We start from the raw sequence: 18,779 nt of genomic DNA on the forward strand, positions 1-18,779 counted from the left end.
GGTGAGAGGGAGAGGTCTTTTAAACTCTACATTGAGTTATTCAGCACCTACTCAGTGCTGGCCATTGAGCTGGGCAGTGAAAGAGCCAAAGTCAAAATCGGTCGATCACATAGGCTGTGGCCACAGAGAGAGCCAGGGAAGAGACGACTTACATAAAAACATGACTGAGACGCATGTTGTGAGCATTTGGAGGAATGGGATGTTGCTTCTACCAGAGGAGCTATTTTTTTGCTTCTGAAAGGAAGTGTTTCTATTCTGTTTGAAATAATCTCTAAATTAGTACTTTCTGCTCACTGCTTTATATTCTGTATCAGATTTAGTGGGTTAGGGGTATGTGATGCTTCTTTTCCTACAAATATCAGTACAGTTAAATTGCTTCTGCACTTCAGAGACATTAGAGATACAATGATGAAATATGGAGCACTAAACTTTGGGTAAAGACCCAAGTATATTAGCTTTGTTAAAGCTCCTACATTGGGAATTGAGCTGAAAATGCAGAAAGACTTTTAAGGTAATTCATACCACGTCAGCAAACTTCATGATGCTTTTCCTGTTTCATCAACTAGTTACTGGCAGGGCTTAAGTTTGAAATGAAATGCCTTGAGATGAATCATACTTTCTCATTTGTTTGTTCTAAGTCACTAGATGAGACAGACTATGGTCTGCTTCTTTTTTTAGCTTGAGAATGCCCGACTATCTTCAGAGATGAATACTTCCACTGTCAACAGTGCCAGGGAAGAACTGATGGAAAGTCGTATGAGAATTGAGAGCCTCTCCTCTCAGCTTTCTAATCTACAGAAAGAGGTAAGTAAGCATCTTGCCCTAAGAAGAATCTGAGTTGAACTTGAAGGCCACCTTCATCATGGTAGTCTACCTGCTTTGCTCTGCCTGAAATCAGTTTTCAGAGAGGATAATATTTTCCTGCATTCTGGTTTCACAGTGCTCCCCAGATTTTTTCATTTCACATTGTATAAGCATCCTCTGAGCAGAGCCTGTTACTCCTAACTTAATAGATGAAGCTAATAGATATAAACTTAATAGATTAAGCTTAATAGACCCAGAGCTACGGGAGTTGCCCTTGAGGGAGTGATCTGCTCGTTCATTCCTTGGAATTACCCCTGGACCCATGGTTTCTGACCCCTCCAGCAGCCTCATCTCCACACAGTGCTCCTCCCAATGTCCATCACATTTAGAGCTATAATGAAGAAAGACCTGCAGAAATTCTTTGTGCATGGTAAATCTTTGTGTTTAGACAGATTCTCTCAGTGCTCACAATAGTCGTATCTTCGGAAGTAGCATCAGTTTTCATATTAGCTAAGAATTTAGTGTCTAATACATTCACTGGCACACCTGTTATGTTCCCATCATTGCAGATTTTTTGGTTAACTTCAAACCTGAAGTTAGTGGTCTTTAAACGTTAGGCAGAGCCCTGGGGGTTTTGAGGAGCTGACTCCTTAGGAAATAGGAAGGAAACACCTCCTCCAGCCAGAATAGTTGTACATTTCTCTGTCAGGGTGTGGTGTGGGGGTCATCCTTTCATCTATTCATTGCTGGTATCAGATTTTGTGATAATATATCTTGAGGGATATCTTCTTTGGTTGATAAACTTTAGCTTTAGTAAGATCTTAAAAAAGAAAAAAGCCCTCTCGATTTTTCCTATTGTGTATCTCACTCAGTATTATTTGTTGTTGAGTCTTGTCAGTTTCATCATGCTGACTGTTGAGCCATAGAACTTCCTTTTTTGGTTATGTGACTCATGTTAGTGAAGTACTTCTTTAGTTTTACTTAAAATTGACATAGCCCTTAAAATGCTGACCTAGAAAATATTTTAAAATAATAAATATGGTAGCAGCCTCAGAGGGAAGAAATGGATTTCTCAGTTTATAGCCTGGTTTTTGCAAATGCAGTTAAATGCAAGTGCTCTCAGGCAGGATTTTGTTTGGCATCATTCTTAAGGTGAATGCCTGCTTCTGATAATGTCTCTGGACTTTAATTGATTGGTTAACTATTTTTTAAATAACCTTTTTACTTTGACATAACTCCAGATTTACAGAAAAGTTGGAAAGCTGGTACAGACAGCTCCCCTATATCCTTCACCCAGTTTTCCCCATTGTTAGCGTCATTAGGTAATCATGGAACATTTCTCAAAACCAAGACACTGACATTGGTACATTACTGTTAACTAGATCCTAGACTGTTTGGATTTTACCAGATTTTTTGTTACTGTCATTTTTCTGTTTCGGGATACCACATGTCTCCCTAGGCTTTGTTTTTCATGACCTTGACAGTCTTGAGGGGAACTGGCCAGGTATCTTGTAGACTGTCCCCCGATATCAGTTTGTCTGGTGCTTTTCTCATGATCAGACTGGGGTCATGGATTAAGTGCCCTTGTGTCATCGTATCAGGAATTACATGACATACACGTGACATCTTTTGTGATGTTAACCTTCATCATTGGTTAAATGTTTGCCAGTTTTCTCCACTGTCAGATTACTGTTTTTTCCTTTCCATACTCTTCATGGGAAGCAAGTCACTAAGTCCAGCAGGAATTAAACTCCACATCTTGAAGATAGTATTTAACTTGATTAAATGGAATTTTTTGGTAAAATACATCTCTTCTTCCCCTATTTGTATATTTATTTATTCATTCGTTTATATCAGTATGGAGTCGTGGAAATATTTTTTATATATAATTTGGGTTGTAATCGAATTCTACATTATTTTATTAGCTCTGATTGTTCCATCTTTGGCCATAAGCAGATCTGTCAAATTGGTTACCATGTCTCTCCTGTTTTTGAGCACTTCTTTACTTTCTGGTTCTGTAAGATCCTCTAGGCTCATCTTGTATTTTCCCTGCTCCAGCACTAGAATCAGCTATTTCTCCAAGGAGCTCTGGGTCTTTTTATTGGAGAGTGGTGTCTAGAAATTAAGATCTGGGCACTGAATATGCTCACTGGTATTGGGATATCATTGCTTCTAGCCTGCTTGCAGGCAGAGCTAGGTAATTAAATGTGTGTATGTGAACCCATGTTTTTACACATTTGTCTATAATTGTATGTCTGTCTTCTTGTATTTATATTAAGGTAACCAGGAGTTTATGCAGATGTCTCTAACCCTGTATCACTGGGTTCACTTAGGCTTCCTTCCTTGCTTACCTGTGACTTCACTTTCTGAGAGTGAGAAACATGATTTCTACCGTCTCATTTACTTATTTGTTCACCCCCAGTATCCAAGTAAAGCAGTTTCAAATTTTTTAACCCATACCCCTGTGAGAAATAAATTCACTAACTAGAGTGTAGCATTTCTGCACAGTGTAGAGCTCCTTTGTTTTATCTTTAGCCTTTCAGATTTAACTTGCACGCACAGTATGTGCCCTTTCTCTCCTGCTTTGATGCACAGGTACTTGTGATTTAAGGGCCTCAGCTATACATCAGTCTTTTTGAGTGGATTACCTTTGTCATTTCCTGAGGTTACTGGGATGAATTGTGTCTTGGAGAAATGCAGAAGAATAATTACCTAGTGAATCACAAGGTTTCTAAGATGAACCTTCTGGTGTAGCTTTTTTTTTCATACTGAATGTGAAGTTTCTGTGTTTGTAATAATATATACAGACTACACTGTATCATAATTTTTGTGCACTGACTGAGCGTAGGAGAGCACAGCAGTCCTAAAGGGATAATGAGAACCCCTTTCCTCCAATTTCTGAATCACTCCAGAAGTTCTCTGTAAGATACCTGCACTACCCTTAAGTTTCTTCCATCAATGAGTTTTCTATTGTTTAATTTTTTGCTTTTGTTCCTTTATACTTTTGAGCTAAAGAGGTCTGTAGGGGAGCCACACTTGACTTTTTACTAAAACCAAAGCTTAAATTTTTGTTTTATTTGGCCAAATAAAGAAAAATTATAGGTATATTTATGACACATTTGATGAATATATCTTTTTCTAGTGTTATAAGACAAAACTTTCCTGAAGGCTATATTTTGTATTGGAGGAATTTTGGTTTTTAATTTCTTAATACCAGTCTTCTTGAATTCTCATGTTAAAGGTTGCTTAAGGTTCTGTTTATTCCAGCCCAGGAAATGGTCTGAAATAGCTGCCTTGTGCTAATGTTGGAATGTTCCTAGAAAGTAAATGTGTTCCCTTGAATCTTAAGTCTAGAGCATGTTTGGAGAGGATTCAAGAGTTGGAGGACTTGCTTGCTAAAGAGAGAGACAACTCTCGCCGCATGCTGTCTGACAAAGAGAGAGAGATGGCGGAAATACGGGATCAGATGCAGCAGCAGCTGAACGATTATGAACAACTTCTTGATGTGAAGTTAGCCCTGGACATGGAAATCAGTGCTTATAGGAAACTCTTAGAAGGTGAAGAAGAGAGGTAAGTAACCTTACCTCAAAGTCTACTTTTTGCCCCTACCCTTTCTATTTAAAGAAAAGGAAATAAGATTCTTTTTTTAACAATTAAGGCAGCTTCAAATATTTTCTCACTTCTTTTAATACCTAGGTGTAAAGGTAAGTAGTTATAAATCATACTTCTACCTCAGCAACAGAAGATGTTCAGTCTTATTATTAGTACTTTAAATGCTGGACTCTGTCAGGATAGAGTCTTTCCTTTGAGATTTTAAATACTTTGATAATATGTTGCATAATACCAGATTTGCGGAAAGAAATGTTACACTTACTTTTCATATGTAGTTAGTATATAAATTCTTTCACACCTTTTTTAAGAAAAAATTTCCCAAGGGAAAGTATCTGATTTAGAATAAAAAGCTATTTAATTTCATTATTGCATACATTGTGATTATAATTTTGTAAAAAGAAAATTCAAGTATGAAAAAACTAAGGAAAGTATACTAAATACAGCAGTGGTGTGAGAGAGTGGTGGTAGATGAGATGTTCACACCAACTGCCCAGTTTTCCAGACTTCCTGCATCATGGTTATATTCAATAGAATATAAGATAAAACATTCAAATAATTGTTTTTTTAAAAGAAAATTGATAGTGGGCATTATGGCACAAATAAGTTTCTCTTCTTTAAGATGCCCATTGGCTTTGTCTAACAGATTGTCACTAATTGTTTTTAATAAAGTGTGTGCAGAATGTTGCTAGCTTTTTTTTAAGGTAGAAAGGGCATATGTGTTCCTAAGTGGAATGTGTTACTCCTTCCATATAGATTGAAGCTCTCTCCCAGCCCTTCTTCCCGTGTGACGGTATCACGCGCGTCCTCCAGTCGCAGTGTGCGCACAACTAGAGGAAAGAGGAAGAGAGTGGATGTGGAGGAGTCCGAGGCCAGTAGTAGTGTCAGCATCTCTCATTCCGCTTCAGCCACTGGGAATGTCTGCATTGAAGAGATAGATGTTGATGGGAAGTTTATCCGCTTGAAGAACACTTCTGAACAGGTGAAAACACAGATCCGTCTTTTCCCAATGAGGCTTTGCTGATTGGTGGACAGTCTTGCAATTGAAATAACTCCTCAGCCTTTATTTGGATTCAGTGGTCTTCATGAAATAAGAGTTTCCCTCTCCTTTTTACTTAAATTCATGAAATGAAGTATAAATTCAAAGAGGAGGTGGAGGGATGGTGCACTTAGTGGTGTAAAGATTTTATTCATGAGCCCTTCTTTACCGAGCCGGAGTTTTTTTTCACACCTGATCATTTTGTCACCGTGGCCTTCGTAAGGGTGATTTATTAATATTTCCTGTCCTAACCAGATTTGTGAAGAGGTTGGGTTGTGGATGTAGATGGTAGATATTCTTTCACAGCTATTAACTTTATGAAAGGAAGGAAATATGAGCCCTGGTTCAGACACATGTAGGAAGTATTTTTCTCTCTAAATGAATGAACAGTATTGATTTAATTTATATCAAGACTAGAATGAAGCCCTGTCTTGAAGTAAACATAGAATATTCATAGCAGGGAATCCTCAGCTTTTGAGCCAGGGCTGTGAAGGGCTGTGAGAAGATGCCAGAAGGCAGGTCTGGGGTGTAGTGGGGGTGCCGTGGGATGGATCGCATTTCTGGAAGCATTTCAGGATTTGTAAAATGTTTGTAAAGTCACTCCTTTTCTCAGCAAAGCGATTAAAACTCTTGCACGTGCATGAATAAATAATGTGGCTGGGCAGAGGAGCTTCAGCAGCTGTAATACAGAAGAGCATAGGCGCTAAGCTTCCTTAGTCACGGCTTTAGAAGCTGAAGAGCAGAGTATCCTCTGCTGCTCCATTGTAGTCGCTTGGCTCTTTTTCAGAAGGCATTGCAGCCCTATGTGGAGCTGTTCTGAAGCTGGCTCTCAGCCTCGTTTATCCTTGTCTTTGAATTAGAGATGGATATAAATAAGTTAGTGTAGCTGATGGCTTTAATATTCTGCACCGTTTCTCGGTGTCAGGCAGCTCTGGGCAGCCTGCAGGCTGGTGTTGATAGCCAGTGCTTGGGACTGTCTCATGATGTCACTCACCCTTTTTGAGACCCTTGTGCTTGAAGGTAAGAGTTAAATATGGGCAGAAGTGGTACAGATGCAGAAGGAAAAGGACATACTTTCTTCCTTCTCTTTCCAAGCTTACGTATCTGTATTTTAGAAGCTTAACAGCCATCATACATTAGATGTTTATATTTGTAGTAATGAAGTTAGATTGTGTTGTCAATTTAAAATAGGCACCTGATCTAGCAGTGAATATGACCATTTAATTTGGTTCACATGCCTTTTCTTCCAGTTTTGTCTTTAAATTTAAGCACCCTAATAATTAAAACTGCAGCATTGTCAAAGTTACTGTTTTACAGAATGACAAAACCATGTTTTCTTTTTATAGTAGGAAAATATGAATCATGGGAAGATAGTCATAAAGGTGTCTTAGTTTAACTGCCTGTAGATTCATGTATTTGATTATTCCATAACTTTATGTATATTTGAGGTGACCTTGTTTTATTTTGTTCTGTCAATAGGATCAACCAATGGGAGGCTGGGAGATGATTAGAAAAATTGGAGACACATCAGTCAGTTACAAATATACCTCAAGATATGTGCTGAAGGCAGGCCAGACTGTTACAGTAAGTTAATTTAGTTATCATTTAACTTCATTGTCTTAACCAGCAGTTAAAGTAATTAAAATCATTTTTGGCTTAAAGAAGCATTTTAGAAATGGGCATTAAAATGTCTTTGACATTATTAGGAGATTACCAGTACTGTTAAAGATTTTAAAAATTTCATCATATTGAGAGTGGTAATTGACTATTAAAAGTGAAAGAATTGAATTTTTGAATCTTGAATCTTTGAATTCTTTTTATTTTGTCAACACCAGTAGATATAAAACAGCTGTAGTTCAGCAGATACTGCTTGGCATAAAGAGCTGTTAGGAGATAATCTGTTAATGCTAGGGTGTGCCTTAAAACAGCAGTCTTCAGTCTTGGGTGAACATCAGAGTCATCTGGGTAGTGTTTTGGTGTCCGGGTCCCACCTCACTCTTAGTTTAGCATCTCTGGGTTTGGGTTAGGGGGTCTGTGTTTCGAACACAGGTAATAGTCACTGTTGTAAAGAATTGTTCTTTAAACTTAATATTTTGGCAGAGGTAACGTGGTTTTTCAAATATCTAAGGCACCTAGATTTAGAGAGAGATGGGCTTTGTGCCACTCTGACTCTATTTGGAGTTCTAAATGGTTCTCTGTTGCTATGTTCTGAGATTCCATGTCTGTGGTAGTTACTAAATATCATTAGCTCACTTTTTAGAGAAGTACTCTTCATTGAGCAAATAGAAGATTCCTTTGCTTTTACTCAGTAAGTAGATGAAGCAAACATAATATGTTAACTTTGATACAGATTTTAAAGAAGTTGCTGTTTTCATCCCTAAAGAATGTTGAGGTGACTGTCTCCTTTTATTGATTCTTTTTTATAAATATTAAACACATGTTTAAAAGTTTAGGATTGCTACAAACCTCACTTAGTGTTTAAAATCAAAGGCTCAAACAGGTTAGAACTTCTCTTTAAAAAGTGTATTCATTGAACTTGCTAATTTTGTAATAATGGGTAAAAATGGGACCAGATATCCTAGCCCCACTAGCTTTTCTTCTCTTTAGTAATTATTTCAGTGAGAGAAAATTGCTCAGTCCTATTAAGTGTCTTATGAAAGCTGTATAATGTGGTGGAGAGAATCTGACATTCTAATTCAAAAGGTTCAGATTTGAGTGTGCTCTCTGTCTCTTAAAGTACTGTAAAATCATTATGCCAATCATCTGCTTTTCCCACTGGATATAGTTCCTCAGGGACTACATAGATATATATTCTGTAGGTCTAGTGGAGAACTTAAGAGAATTTTCACATAAAATAGCATAATGTGTTTTTTCTTTAGTAGCTAGCATTATTAAATGTGTTAAGAAGCTCCATTGGAGCGTGGTAGTGAGAAGTGATCTTTCTGTAAAATTGTACAGGGCATGGCAATAGCAGAGATTAGTTTAAAACTAGAACAGAAATAAGGGAACTACATACGTAATTTTAAATTTTCATGTGGCCACATTAAAAATATGTGAAAAAGAAATATGTGACATTCACTTAAGAACTATGTTTTATTTAACCTGACATATCCAAAATATTGCCATTTCAACATGTGATCAGTATAAAAAATTATCAGTTAGGTATTTTACCTTCTTTCTATTGGACTGTCTTCACACTTAGAGATATCCTTTCAGTACACTTCAACTGGGACTAGCCACGTTTAGAGAGCTCACAAGCCACAAATGGCCACCATATTGAACAACACAGCTCTAGAACGTATTAGTTTTAGGTTAGACCACCCAATAAGGTTTACTGATTGACATTTTATGATTATTAGCACTAAACCAACTATATGATTCCTTATGGACTAGCGAAAAGTATAGCTTGGGATTAGGTTGACATTCTACATAACGTGAAAACCAGCTCAGGTCCAGTTCCCTTTTTCAGTTTTATCCTAGTAACTGCTCCTTGCCCCTTTCAGTTTCTAGTGCTGATGAGAGACCTGGAAGCCGCAAGTGAGCACCTAAGGAAGAAGGGGTGTCTCCTAGTCAGTACTTGATTGGCTTTTCTCCCCATTGAAAAAATTGCCTGCCTGTGCCATCTCCAGTCTTACTTTTGCCGTCATATAGCTCTTTATATTGCATAACAGTTTATGGGGTGCAAAACTTTACTATTTTCAAATGGTCTTTTAGAAAGATCAGGACTGGTAGTATTGTCCCTAAGGTTGGGGACATAGAGGTTTGTAGAGGTGTAGTATTATGTCTGAGGTTCAAATTAAGTTTTTTGACTCTCAGATTTTCTCTATTCTACCAATACTCTTCTGCCAACAAATACATAAAAAATGTGGCACAATTTCCATGCTTATGAGAAGGGAAATATTTCTTTTTATTTGTTTTGCCTATTTCAGTAGCAGTGATATTTTCTGTTGAACAATAGGTGATTTGTCTGTTCCCTGAATTCTTTTTGGAGTTCAGTCTCAGGCACTCGGGGGTATTATGATGCTGTCTGGTTGGATACATACTAGTTTTCCATGAGGGTATTCTAAATAGACTATCTGCTGCAGAGATTTTGAAAGGAGTTAGTCATCTCAGTTCCTGCTGGAGGCATCTGGAGGATACCACTGGGGGCGGGGTCAGAAGGCTCTAACATGGAAGGTTGCCTCATAAAACCCACAGAATAATAGAATGCTAACAGTGGGAGCTAATAATCATTGAGTGAGCTGTCCCCTCTGTGTGGGTGATCACTGTTCCTTCACGACAGTCCCATATATTATAAGTGGCATTTCTGTCCCATTGTGTGGTAAGTAAGGTAGCTTGATCAAGGTGAACTGACATTAGGGAAGCTCAGATGTGAGTCTAGGCACCTTCATTTCAGAGCCCTGTGTATCAACATATCCATTTATCGGACAGGGAAGCTGAGGCCTACATAAGCATTGTGGTTTCTCCTGGACACATGGCTAGTTCATATGGCAAGTCTGAAGCTAGGCCACAGTTGTGGAACTTTTAGAACCAGTCCTCTTACAAGTTGTTAAAGTCTCATCGTTATGCTGTCCTTGGCATATGGGAGAGAGAGTGCGCTCTATGTACACTGATGTCCTTTCTCTTTTCCAGATCTGGGCTGCAAATGCTGGTGTCACAGCCAGTCCTCCCACCGACCTCATCTGGAAGAACCAGAACTCTTGGGGCACTGGCGAGGACGTGAAGGTTATACTGAAAAATTCTCAGGGAGAGGTATGGTCATTTTATCAGTACTACCACAGGGTCAGTTTCACCCGAGAGTTCATCATGCAAGTGTGATTTCTTTTCAGAAATCAAAGTGTGAAGTAACTGATTGCTTAAATCAGACCAAGGCTGCTGAGTCAGTCACAGTGAAGCTACCTTCAGGTTTTAGGAATCAGCTATGAGTGTGTTGCAGTTCTGATTGTTAGTACAGGCTCCAGACTCGGTCTGTGCCCAGTTTCAGTCTCCACTGCCCATTGACTTTGTGACTTTGGTTAAGTTCCTTCACATCTCTTAGTTTTAGCATTTTAAAGTGGAGATAATAATAAGACAATTAATGTAAATGAGATAATAACATAATGAGAATAATATAAACGAGATAATCCTTGGGTGACACTCAGGACAGGATCTGGCCTTTAGTAAATGCTTATGTTATTAACCTTGTTACTAGCTCTCACCATGCTTATGAAACTGAGTTTGAAGATTGTGGATTTGTCTGATGTCCAACATGTCAGTTGTAGAATTTTTGTCAAAGAACCTTACCTACCCCCACTGTCATGTAAAGACACCCCCACCTAGACACACACACACACAGACACACACACACATGCAAAGAGATAAGAGTGTCTGCAAAGGAAGACATGGCTGCAGGTCAAAGTCCAGCATCCCTGCAGGGGCCAGGTACAGACCTCTCACACTTCTCAGGCTGACCTCTCTCACTTCTCAGGCTGTCCTCTCACCAGAGTGATAAACACATTGAGGGAAAGGACCTGTTCTGCTTTTTCCTGGCACATAATAGGCATTTAGTAAGAATTTACTGGATAAAATTTTAAGAAAATCAAACATGAACCTTCACTTAAGTTCAGAGAAGTAAAGTAATTAACAGCATTCATTGGGGATCTGAGGTGTCTGCATATAAGAAGTCCTTTGCCTGGCCATCTTCCCTTCCATCCCTCCCTGTGAACATCTCCTCGTGTTCAGGCTGCTCTTCATAAGGAATTCACTGTCTGCTGCATGAAGAATGCCTGTGAGCTCAGACTGAGACTGAAAATGAAAGGGCATCTGATTTTTTTCACTGTAGACCTCAGTACAGTTCACCTCCAAATACCTGCTAGGATCTCAGGGTGGTGGGAGTGTTTAAAAATGTCTTCAGTTATTGACAGACTTCAAGGAGCCAAGTCTTCCTGCTGTTTTCCGTGTGGGAGCCCTTGGTTGCTTCTTGCCTTCAGCACTGTGGACCTGTTCCCAGCTGCCACTGGTGTGGTCCCCCCAAGTGCTGAAAGGATGGCAGGTCCTATGCTGGTGGTTCCCCTGACGTCTGAAACTGGCAGAGTACATGTCTCTTTCAAAACACTGTTATGAGTGGCGATTTGTTCAGATTGAAAAGCACTGTATAAGGGGCTGTGGTTGATGAAATAGGCTTTTGTGAGCTGTGGAATTAATCCCCATTTTTTTCTGTGTGAAAATGTGTCCCAGCTTACAAATGATCTTATAGGGGGTATCTGGGATGCAGAAGGTTTAAAAGCCCACAGAATAGAAACAACAAGTGAACCAGGTAGGTACCGTGGCATGGGCTATGTCTGGAGGTAGTATTACCCATGACATTTCAGGAAAGCCGCCTGAAGTTCAGGTTTCCTGTCATACTTCAGACCCTGAATATTAGATTATTTGGTTGGTTTGCTTGCCTGTTCTCTTAACAGAATTCTGCTGCGTTCTGTATGCTAGGCTCTGTTAAGTGACTTCTGTCAGAAATGAGGAAAGTGTTATGAATGCAGTTTATTTCTGTCATTGTCACACAAGTACTTTCAGCATTTATTGATTTAATTCTGTAAGACTTTATTAGAGTAATTATTACAATGATTTATATTTAACAACATAAAGACTACTTTTCTGTAAGACTAGTGATTGGCTTAAGTCAACTTAATTTTTTAATATTTATTTTCTTGCTGAGGTTTTAGAGATATCAGAAAACCCAGTTAAACTGGCTTTAAAATAATGGGAATATATGAGTTCACAAAACCAAAAATCCAGAGTGAGCTTGTGGCTCACCCCATGTCCCCAGGGGTCTTTCTATTGTCCTGTTTCCTGAGTGTCTCACTCACTGATGTAAGGGAGCTGCCGGCCCTCCTGGAGGTGTGTCATTCCAGGCTGACTTCTTGGGGCAAGTGCGTCTGCCCTGTCACGTCCTGGTTCTGGGCTTCACTCCTGCAGTACCAGCCTGGGTCACATGCCTACCTCTGAGCCAGTTCCTGGAGTTGAGAGGACAGAGTAAGGGCTTTAACCTTCCTCCTCCTCCTCCATGGCTTGATCACACTTGGCTGCTCTTGATGCATGTGTCCCATCTCCGTGGGAGGGAGGGTACCCAGGGAAAGCTGCAGGCTCTTAACTGAGAAAGGGTGGTGGGGGCGGATGCTGGATGATTGAAAAAAGCAAATGTCACCATAGAAAAATAAAGCAGTCTCTCTGTACCTCCTAGAATATAGGATCACTGAAACTTCTGTATGCAGATGATTACTTATGTATACAGAGACATCATAGTTAAGGAGCTTAGCTCCTTCATCAACAAAAACCACCCTGATTTTTGTAGTATTTGCTGATTTCTGTGGTGTAAATACTCATGATGGTGAGTGCAGGCTACCCGCGCGTCGAAACTGAGCGCAGAGTTGAGGAGACAGCACAGGAGCTGGTGCGGCCAGCTTCACTGCACTGCTGGGCAGTTGCTTGTACCTGTGTGTGCCCAGGGCTCCAACCGGGCAGACTGATGACACGTTTACAGAGAGACCTTTGTGTGTGCCTTTCAGGGCACTTGATTGGGTTGAGTGTCCTGCTGAGATATTTTTTTTTTCGGTAAAGACATTTATCTTTTAGCATCTTGGCTAACTTGGCTAATAACAATTTCCTGTGCGTAAACCTTCCAACAACCTTTGGTTCTAAATTTGTTTTATTATTTTCCTATTTAAGTGTTTAGATGTTATTTAGCTCACTTATTTTCCATCCAGGTTTTCTGCATTAATTGGTTCTTAAATGTTGTCAAATGAGAAGTGCTTAACAGCAGGCTTACATTAAAGGCAGTTATGTTGAAGTAATTCATAATTAATGAAGTTGGGCAAGTTGCTGTTTTCTAAGCATCTCATTTGGGGCTGACAATCCCAGGTCACATCACAGGCTCTAAGAGCCAGTGTTCCCGTGTGGGCTCTGTGCACACTGCCACGAGCTGCTGAAGCTGGAATGTGAGGATTCTCTAACAGATTTTCTTCGACTTTTCTTTTCTCATTTTAAGATGAGTTGAGGGAAGCTGGGTACTCTGAAAGCTTTTTGAGAATCTTCTTTCTGTTTTATATGCCACCATTGCCCCCTTTATATCTTAGTTCAAAGAATTGTAATTGATCTAAGGAGTCACATGCTTTTTTATTAGCACTGATTTGGTTAGGGCAAGCTGATATTTGTGAAAAGGCTATTTGTGTGTATAAGCAGAGGCTGATTTCACAGAATTGAAGTTTCTGGATAATTGAGACTCAAGATGGTCCATCTTTGGCCATGCAACAATAATCAAAATTCCGTACAAAATACTACTGTACTACCTTATTTCATTTATAAAATATATCCTTGATGTGTTTTAAATTGAACTCATATCTATGACACTGTTCTTTGGTTTTCTTCCTCTGCCATTTTAAACTAGCTGGTCTGTGTTAAATTTCAGATTAGCTTTTACTGATGTGATTTTAGCATCTTCCCCAGTAGAGTATCTTTCTTGAGTGACCTTAGGACATGGTGCAGAGTAAAATTAGATGCTCTGTAGCACTCTAGGACACACTCATTTACTTGCTGCTAGATCATCAGGTTAGCCTTGTGCTTAAAGGAAAACGCTGCTGCATTTGTGCAAGTCAGCATTCTCCGCAGGAATGTCCTCTGTATTTGCGCCTTTCAGTGGAAAATGGAAGATTACTTTCTGTCACGCCTCCAGTGAATGATAGGAGATCTGCTTTTTGTGTGGATATGTTATTAGTAAATAGTGTTTGTCTTGATTCTGTTTCATTCAAGAGGAACTAGTTGCTGAAAGAATGAAAGCTTGTTCTTTCATCTCCTCACGTGGTTCTTGCCACCACGTCCCTCAGGGCACAGCAGTTGTCCTCTGACTTCATTTTATTCACCATTTATTTAGCACCGTCTCTTTGCTAGGAGCCAAGGTCTTTAACTTACATTCATGTTGAGTGTTATAAAGAATTTAGTGTGCCAAACCATTTACAGAATTCTTAGTAACAGAATGGAATAAAAAGCAGTGGAAACTTCTCAGCAGGTATTTCAAATTGGATACCAGTAGCTCCCCTGCAGGAAACAGTGAAGATCTAAGAACTGCTAGTAATTATGCAAAAATTCCTGTTCAGTAGCTAAAGCTCCTGATGAGCCAGTTAAAAAAAAAAAGGTCCCTGATACAGGAATACTGTTTCTTAAATTTACACAAAGAAAAGGTGTCATTACCCCCCTCCAAGTCTTTGTGATTTTTATGCGTAGTATTTTAACTTAAAATCAAACTCCTGTGTTTAGGAGGTTGCTCAAAGAAGTACAGTCTTCAAAACAACCATACCTGAAGAGGAGGAGGAGGAGGAGGAAGCAGCCGAAGTGGCTGTGGAGGAAGAGCTTTTCCACCAGCAGGTATTACTGTAATGTATTTCTTTTACACTTTATTAACAGAGTTACAGGAAAACCGAAGCCAATAGTGGAGCTTGGATTTTTCCCTTTACTTGCAGAACCAAGTGAGTGACGTACCAAGTGGAATTTGTTTTTTCCTGAGGGGATATTCAAGATACAGTACATTAGGTTACTGGAAGAAAATGTTAGCCCTTTTTAAAAAATTACTTCTCATTACATCAAATTTCAGTTTTGTCTTTTTTGTAATGTACATAATGTTATAGTAGGACACATACATAACATAAGTAAGTATGGTTGGAATGCTTGCTCAAAAGTATTTATTGATGGGCTCTTTGAGAAGTTCAGATAACTAAATTAGAGCAAGTATCTGCATATAAACTTTAAAAAAAAACAGAGTAATTAACTTCAGTGTGAAACAGAATACTTGCTTTCTTTAGTTTCTGATCATTTAATTGCAAGATAAATTTTAGCTGATGCTTGGGCTTTTGAGAGCGCTTGAAATAAAGAAGCTCCAAATTTGATTTTAATTTATTAAATTGAAACTATTAATAAGTAAAGAAAAAAATGAGTGAGTCTCAGTTTATATTCTCAAGCTATTCCAGTCTGATCATTAATTAAAATTCCTACCCTTATCCTTATAAGACTTTGTCTCCATGTCTCCAGATTTATAAATCTGTTCATTTTGCATAGTTAGCCCCAGTCCTATTCCAGGTAAACATTCTCTTAAGTGTTCAGCCTCCAGAGTTGAAAACCACTTGAGGTGGATTATAGTAGAATGGATTTTTGGTATGGATACTTCCTCATACATTTTGGAGGAGTATTTAAGAACAGACAAGTTTATACTTGGCTTTAACAAGAATCAGGCACAAGATCTATTTCCTGCTCTCATGGGAAGCATTATAGTGACTGGAAGTGAAGTAACAATGTAAGATATAGCTCACAGTGCCAGACAAGTGGCTCAGAGCCTGAGTTGTAGCAGGTTAGATGCTGGACAAGGCTCTTTAGGCCACCAGGATAGTTGAGAAGATCTCTGGGAAATAGGCTCGTCCAGTATTTTGAAGGATGAGCAATTATTTGGATATTGGAAGGCAGATGACGGTGTTTTGTAGGTGTTTGAATTATCTGTTGCTACATTAACAGACCGTCTTAAATCTCAGTGACTTAAAACAATGATTTCTTCCTTCCTGTGATTCTGTGCTTTGGGCTCAGTTGGACAGTTCTTTTGTTCCACATGATGGAGAGTGAAGTCAGTCATGCGGTTGCATTCAACTGGGAGCTTGACTGGGGCTGTTTCCATGGGTTTGTCATCATTTGGTAGTTTAGCCTGAGCTTTCTTATAGCATGGCAGCTAGCTTCCAAGAGAGAAAACGGAGAGCACTAGATCTCTTACAGCCCATATTCTCTTACTCAAGGTAAGGCAAAGGCCAGCTCCAGTTCCAGGGGAGGGTGAGTATTTACCTCATACTGGGAACAGTAGAAGAGAATTGAGGATGATCTTTAATTCATCACAGGGGATATGTCAAGACTTAAGCATCAAGTATATCTGTCCATCCAGTTGTGTTGTAGGGTGTGTGTATGAATGAAATGGGAAGGTTGGTGTTAAATTGACGTAGTCTGGAATGCCTGGGGAAGTAGCTTCTGCACACTTTGGAGCAAAGGAGAAGTTAAGACATATCAAAGGGACTGACTCTAGAGGGGAGATTGCAGAGACACTGAGGGACTGTGAATGGAGAGTCACTAACGCATAGTGACTGAACTTGAGGGTGAGAGAAGAAAGAAAGAAATTAGAGATGTGTGAGATGTTTAGCTTTTGTGATGGGAGAAAATAATGATATCAAGGTTCCGAAGAGGGAAGATGGAGGAGCAGATTAGCTATTTTGACTTCACTTTAGAGAATGAATCCAATGGCCTTTCAAGTTGATTAGAAGTCTTTTTGGTTGAGCTTCAAGAAGCCAATTTCCCTTTAGTCAAATGGTGAGTCACAGTCATATTGTGAGATTTTAAGGAATTAGTGAGTGATAAAGAAATGGATAGAGGGGGCCATTTTGACTTTACATTTGTGGATAAACCCCAGTGCAGATGCTTCAAGATATGAGAGCTGAGGATGCAGTGGCCGTGTTCCTGGGTGTGGTTGTTCAGAATGCAGTCCCCTGATCTGCTGTTTCATAAGTTATAAAAGGAGGTTATTGAACAGCAGTTTTCCACTTCAGCTGCGTGTTAGAATTAGAGAGCTTTAAAATTACATATAAATAGATACTCTTCCCCAGTTAAATGAGAGATTCTTATTTAATTGATTTAGGGAGCTAGATGAGAGTTTGGGGTTTTTTGTTTTATTTAAGCTCTGCAGGATCTGACTGTGTAGCTAGAGTTGAGAATCACTGTTTTGGAATTTGTTGTAGTAGTATAGGGAAGAAGTCCATAAGAGAAGGTTAAAAATGAGGATAAGTGAGAAATAATAAAGGTCAGTTTGAAGTTAGGTAATGATGAATTTGTAGTATCTCTGCCTTCTTTTAAAGTACCTTGATCTATTTTCTTATCACTGATTTTTCTTTCTGTTTTCCTCATTAGGGAGCCCCGAGAGGTTCCAATAGAAGCTGTGCAATTATGTAAACTTCTCAAGTCAACTGTCTTCCTCAAAATAAAGAAGTATGGTAATCCTTACCACATGCAGTGCAGAGCCTTCTCCGAAGCACAGAATATTTTTATATTTCCTTTATGTGAATTTTTAAGCTGCGAATCTGATGGCCTTAATTTCCTTTTTTGACACTGAAAGTTTTGTAAAAGAAATCATATCCTCTGTTGCAAGATGTGAATTATTGACACTGAACTGTGTACTGTTTGGAAAGGTTCCCTCAAATTTTTGGACATTTTTTTATATGTGTGGTTTTTGTTTTTTTTTTAAAGTTCTTATAAGAAGGGGAAGGGAGGGTAAATAAACCACTGTGTGTCTGGGTATCATTTGAAGATTGCTCCATCTAGATTAGCAATCTGCTCTTGATTATTCTCTGCTATATATAACGGTGCTGTGAGGGAGGGGAGAGGCATTTTTCAATATATCGAACTTTTTTACTGAATTTTTTTGTAATAAACAATCAAGGCTACAAAATTTTTTTTAAAATAGAAAAGAGAAATTTTGTAAGAAGGCAGTATGAACTTAATCATCATGTAAGCACTCTAGATGAAGGATTCCACAAAACTTTGTTTTATGGTTACTTCTCTTAGATTCTTAATTCATGAGGGGAATGGAGGGAGGGGAATGAGGGGGGAGGGGAGGGTTTCTCCTAAAACGCATTAGTTGTGTTTTTTAAGATAGCATAACTTGCTTAAATTTCTTATGTGACATTAACAAATAAAAAACTGTTTTAATATTAATCTACTGTCTTTTTAAAACTTTAAACATATTTTGAGGGGAGAAAAGTATTGTTTCAGTTTTACCTTTGGGAAACATAATTTGGCTTCCTGTTTGAACTAGATTTTTCTGTAAGGCTCTGACAGTGGGAAAGATAAAACACACTTTTTTGGGGTCTCCCACTTTTTAGTACTCTGTTGTCATTAATAATTGCACTAATAACAGTAATAAAAAGCAATTATAATAGCTAATGTTTTGAAGCCAGACATCTTGCTCAGTGCTTTATATTTTTTAGCTTATTAACAATAATGCCTTTCAAAATCTCTTAAGTAGGAGTGCCACTTGGGAACATAGTGGGAGAAGGCATTGAGAAAGACACTACTTTTAAAGAAAAAAAAAGATAATATTTCTAGAATCTGGTTTTACTATCTTTTAAAATATGGAAGAGAAAAATTCACCTTTTAGAAGAGTAAGGCAAGAGTGATAGAAAATACAGGAAAGTGTGTGCTGTGTAGGGTAGTAACGTATGGTGATAACCAGGGTGTCATTTGTTAGGCGTTTGGAGAATTTTTATCTTGTGATTGCTTT

The 18,779-nt window shown here is 38.7% G+C and overlaps 1 protein-coding gene across 1 annotated transcript in view; it reads left to right on the plus strand.

Moving 5' to 3' along the window:
* LMNB1 (lamin B1) overlaps positions 1–18,437 on the plus strand; it is a 45,293-nt gene extending 26,856 nt beyond the window's left edge. Inside the window, exons 5-11 of the mRNA XM_010971779.3 lie at positions 679–804; positions 4,154–4,374; positions 5,170–5,395; positions 6,932–7,036; positions 10,085–10,204; positions 14,738–14,845; positions 17,411–18,437. Of these exons, the coding sequence (XP_010970081.3) occupies positions 679–804; positions 4,154–4,374; positions 5,170–5,395; positions 6,932–7,036; positions 10,085–10,204; positions 14,738–14,845; positions 17,411–17,452 (948 nt within the window). The 3' untranslated portion in view covers positions 17,453–18,437. The remainder of the gene's footprint in view (positions 1–678; positions 805–4,153; positions 4,375–5,169; positions 5,396–6,931; positions 7,037–10,084; positions 10,205–14,737; positions 14,846–17,410) is intronic.
* The last annotated feature ends 342 nt before the right edge of the window (positions 18,438–18,779 follow it).

The sequence above is a fragment of the Camelus bactrianus genome, chromosome 3 (genome assembly GCF_048773025.1).
Source record: "Camelus bactrianus isolate YW-2024 breed Bactrian camel chromosome 3, ASM4877302v1, whole genome shotgun sequence".
Taxonomy (NCBI): Eukaryota; Metazoa; Chordata; class Mammalia; order Artiodactyla; family Camelidae; genus Camelus; species Camelus bactrianus.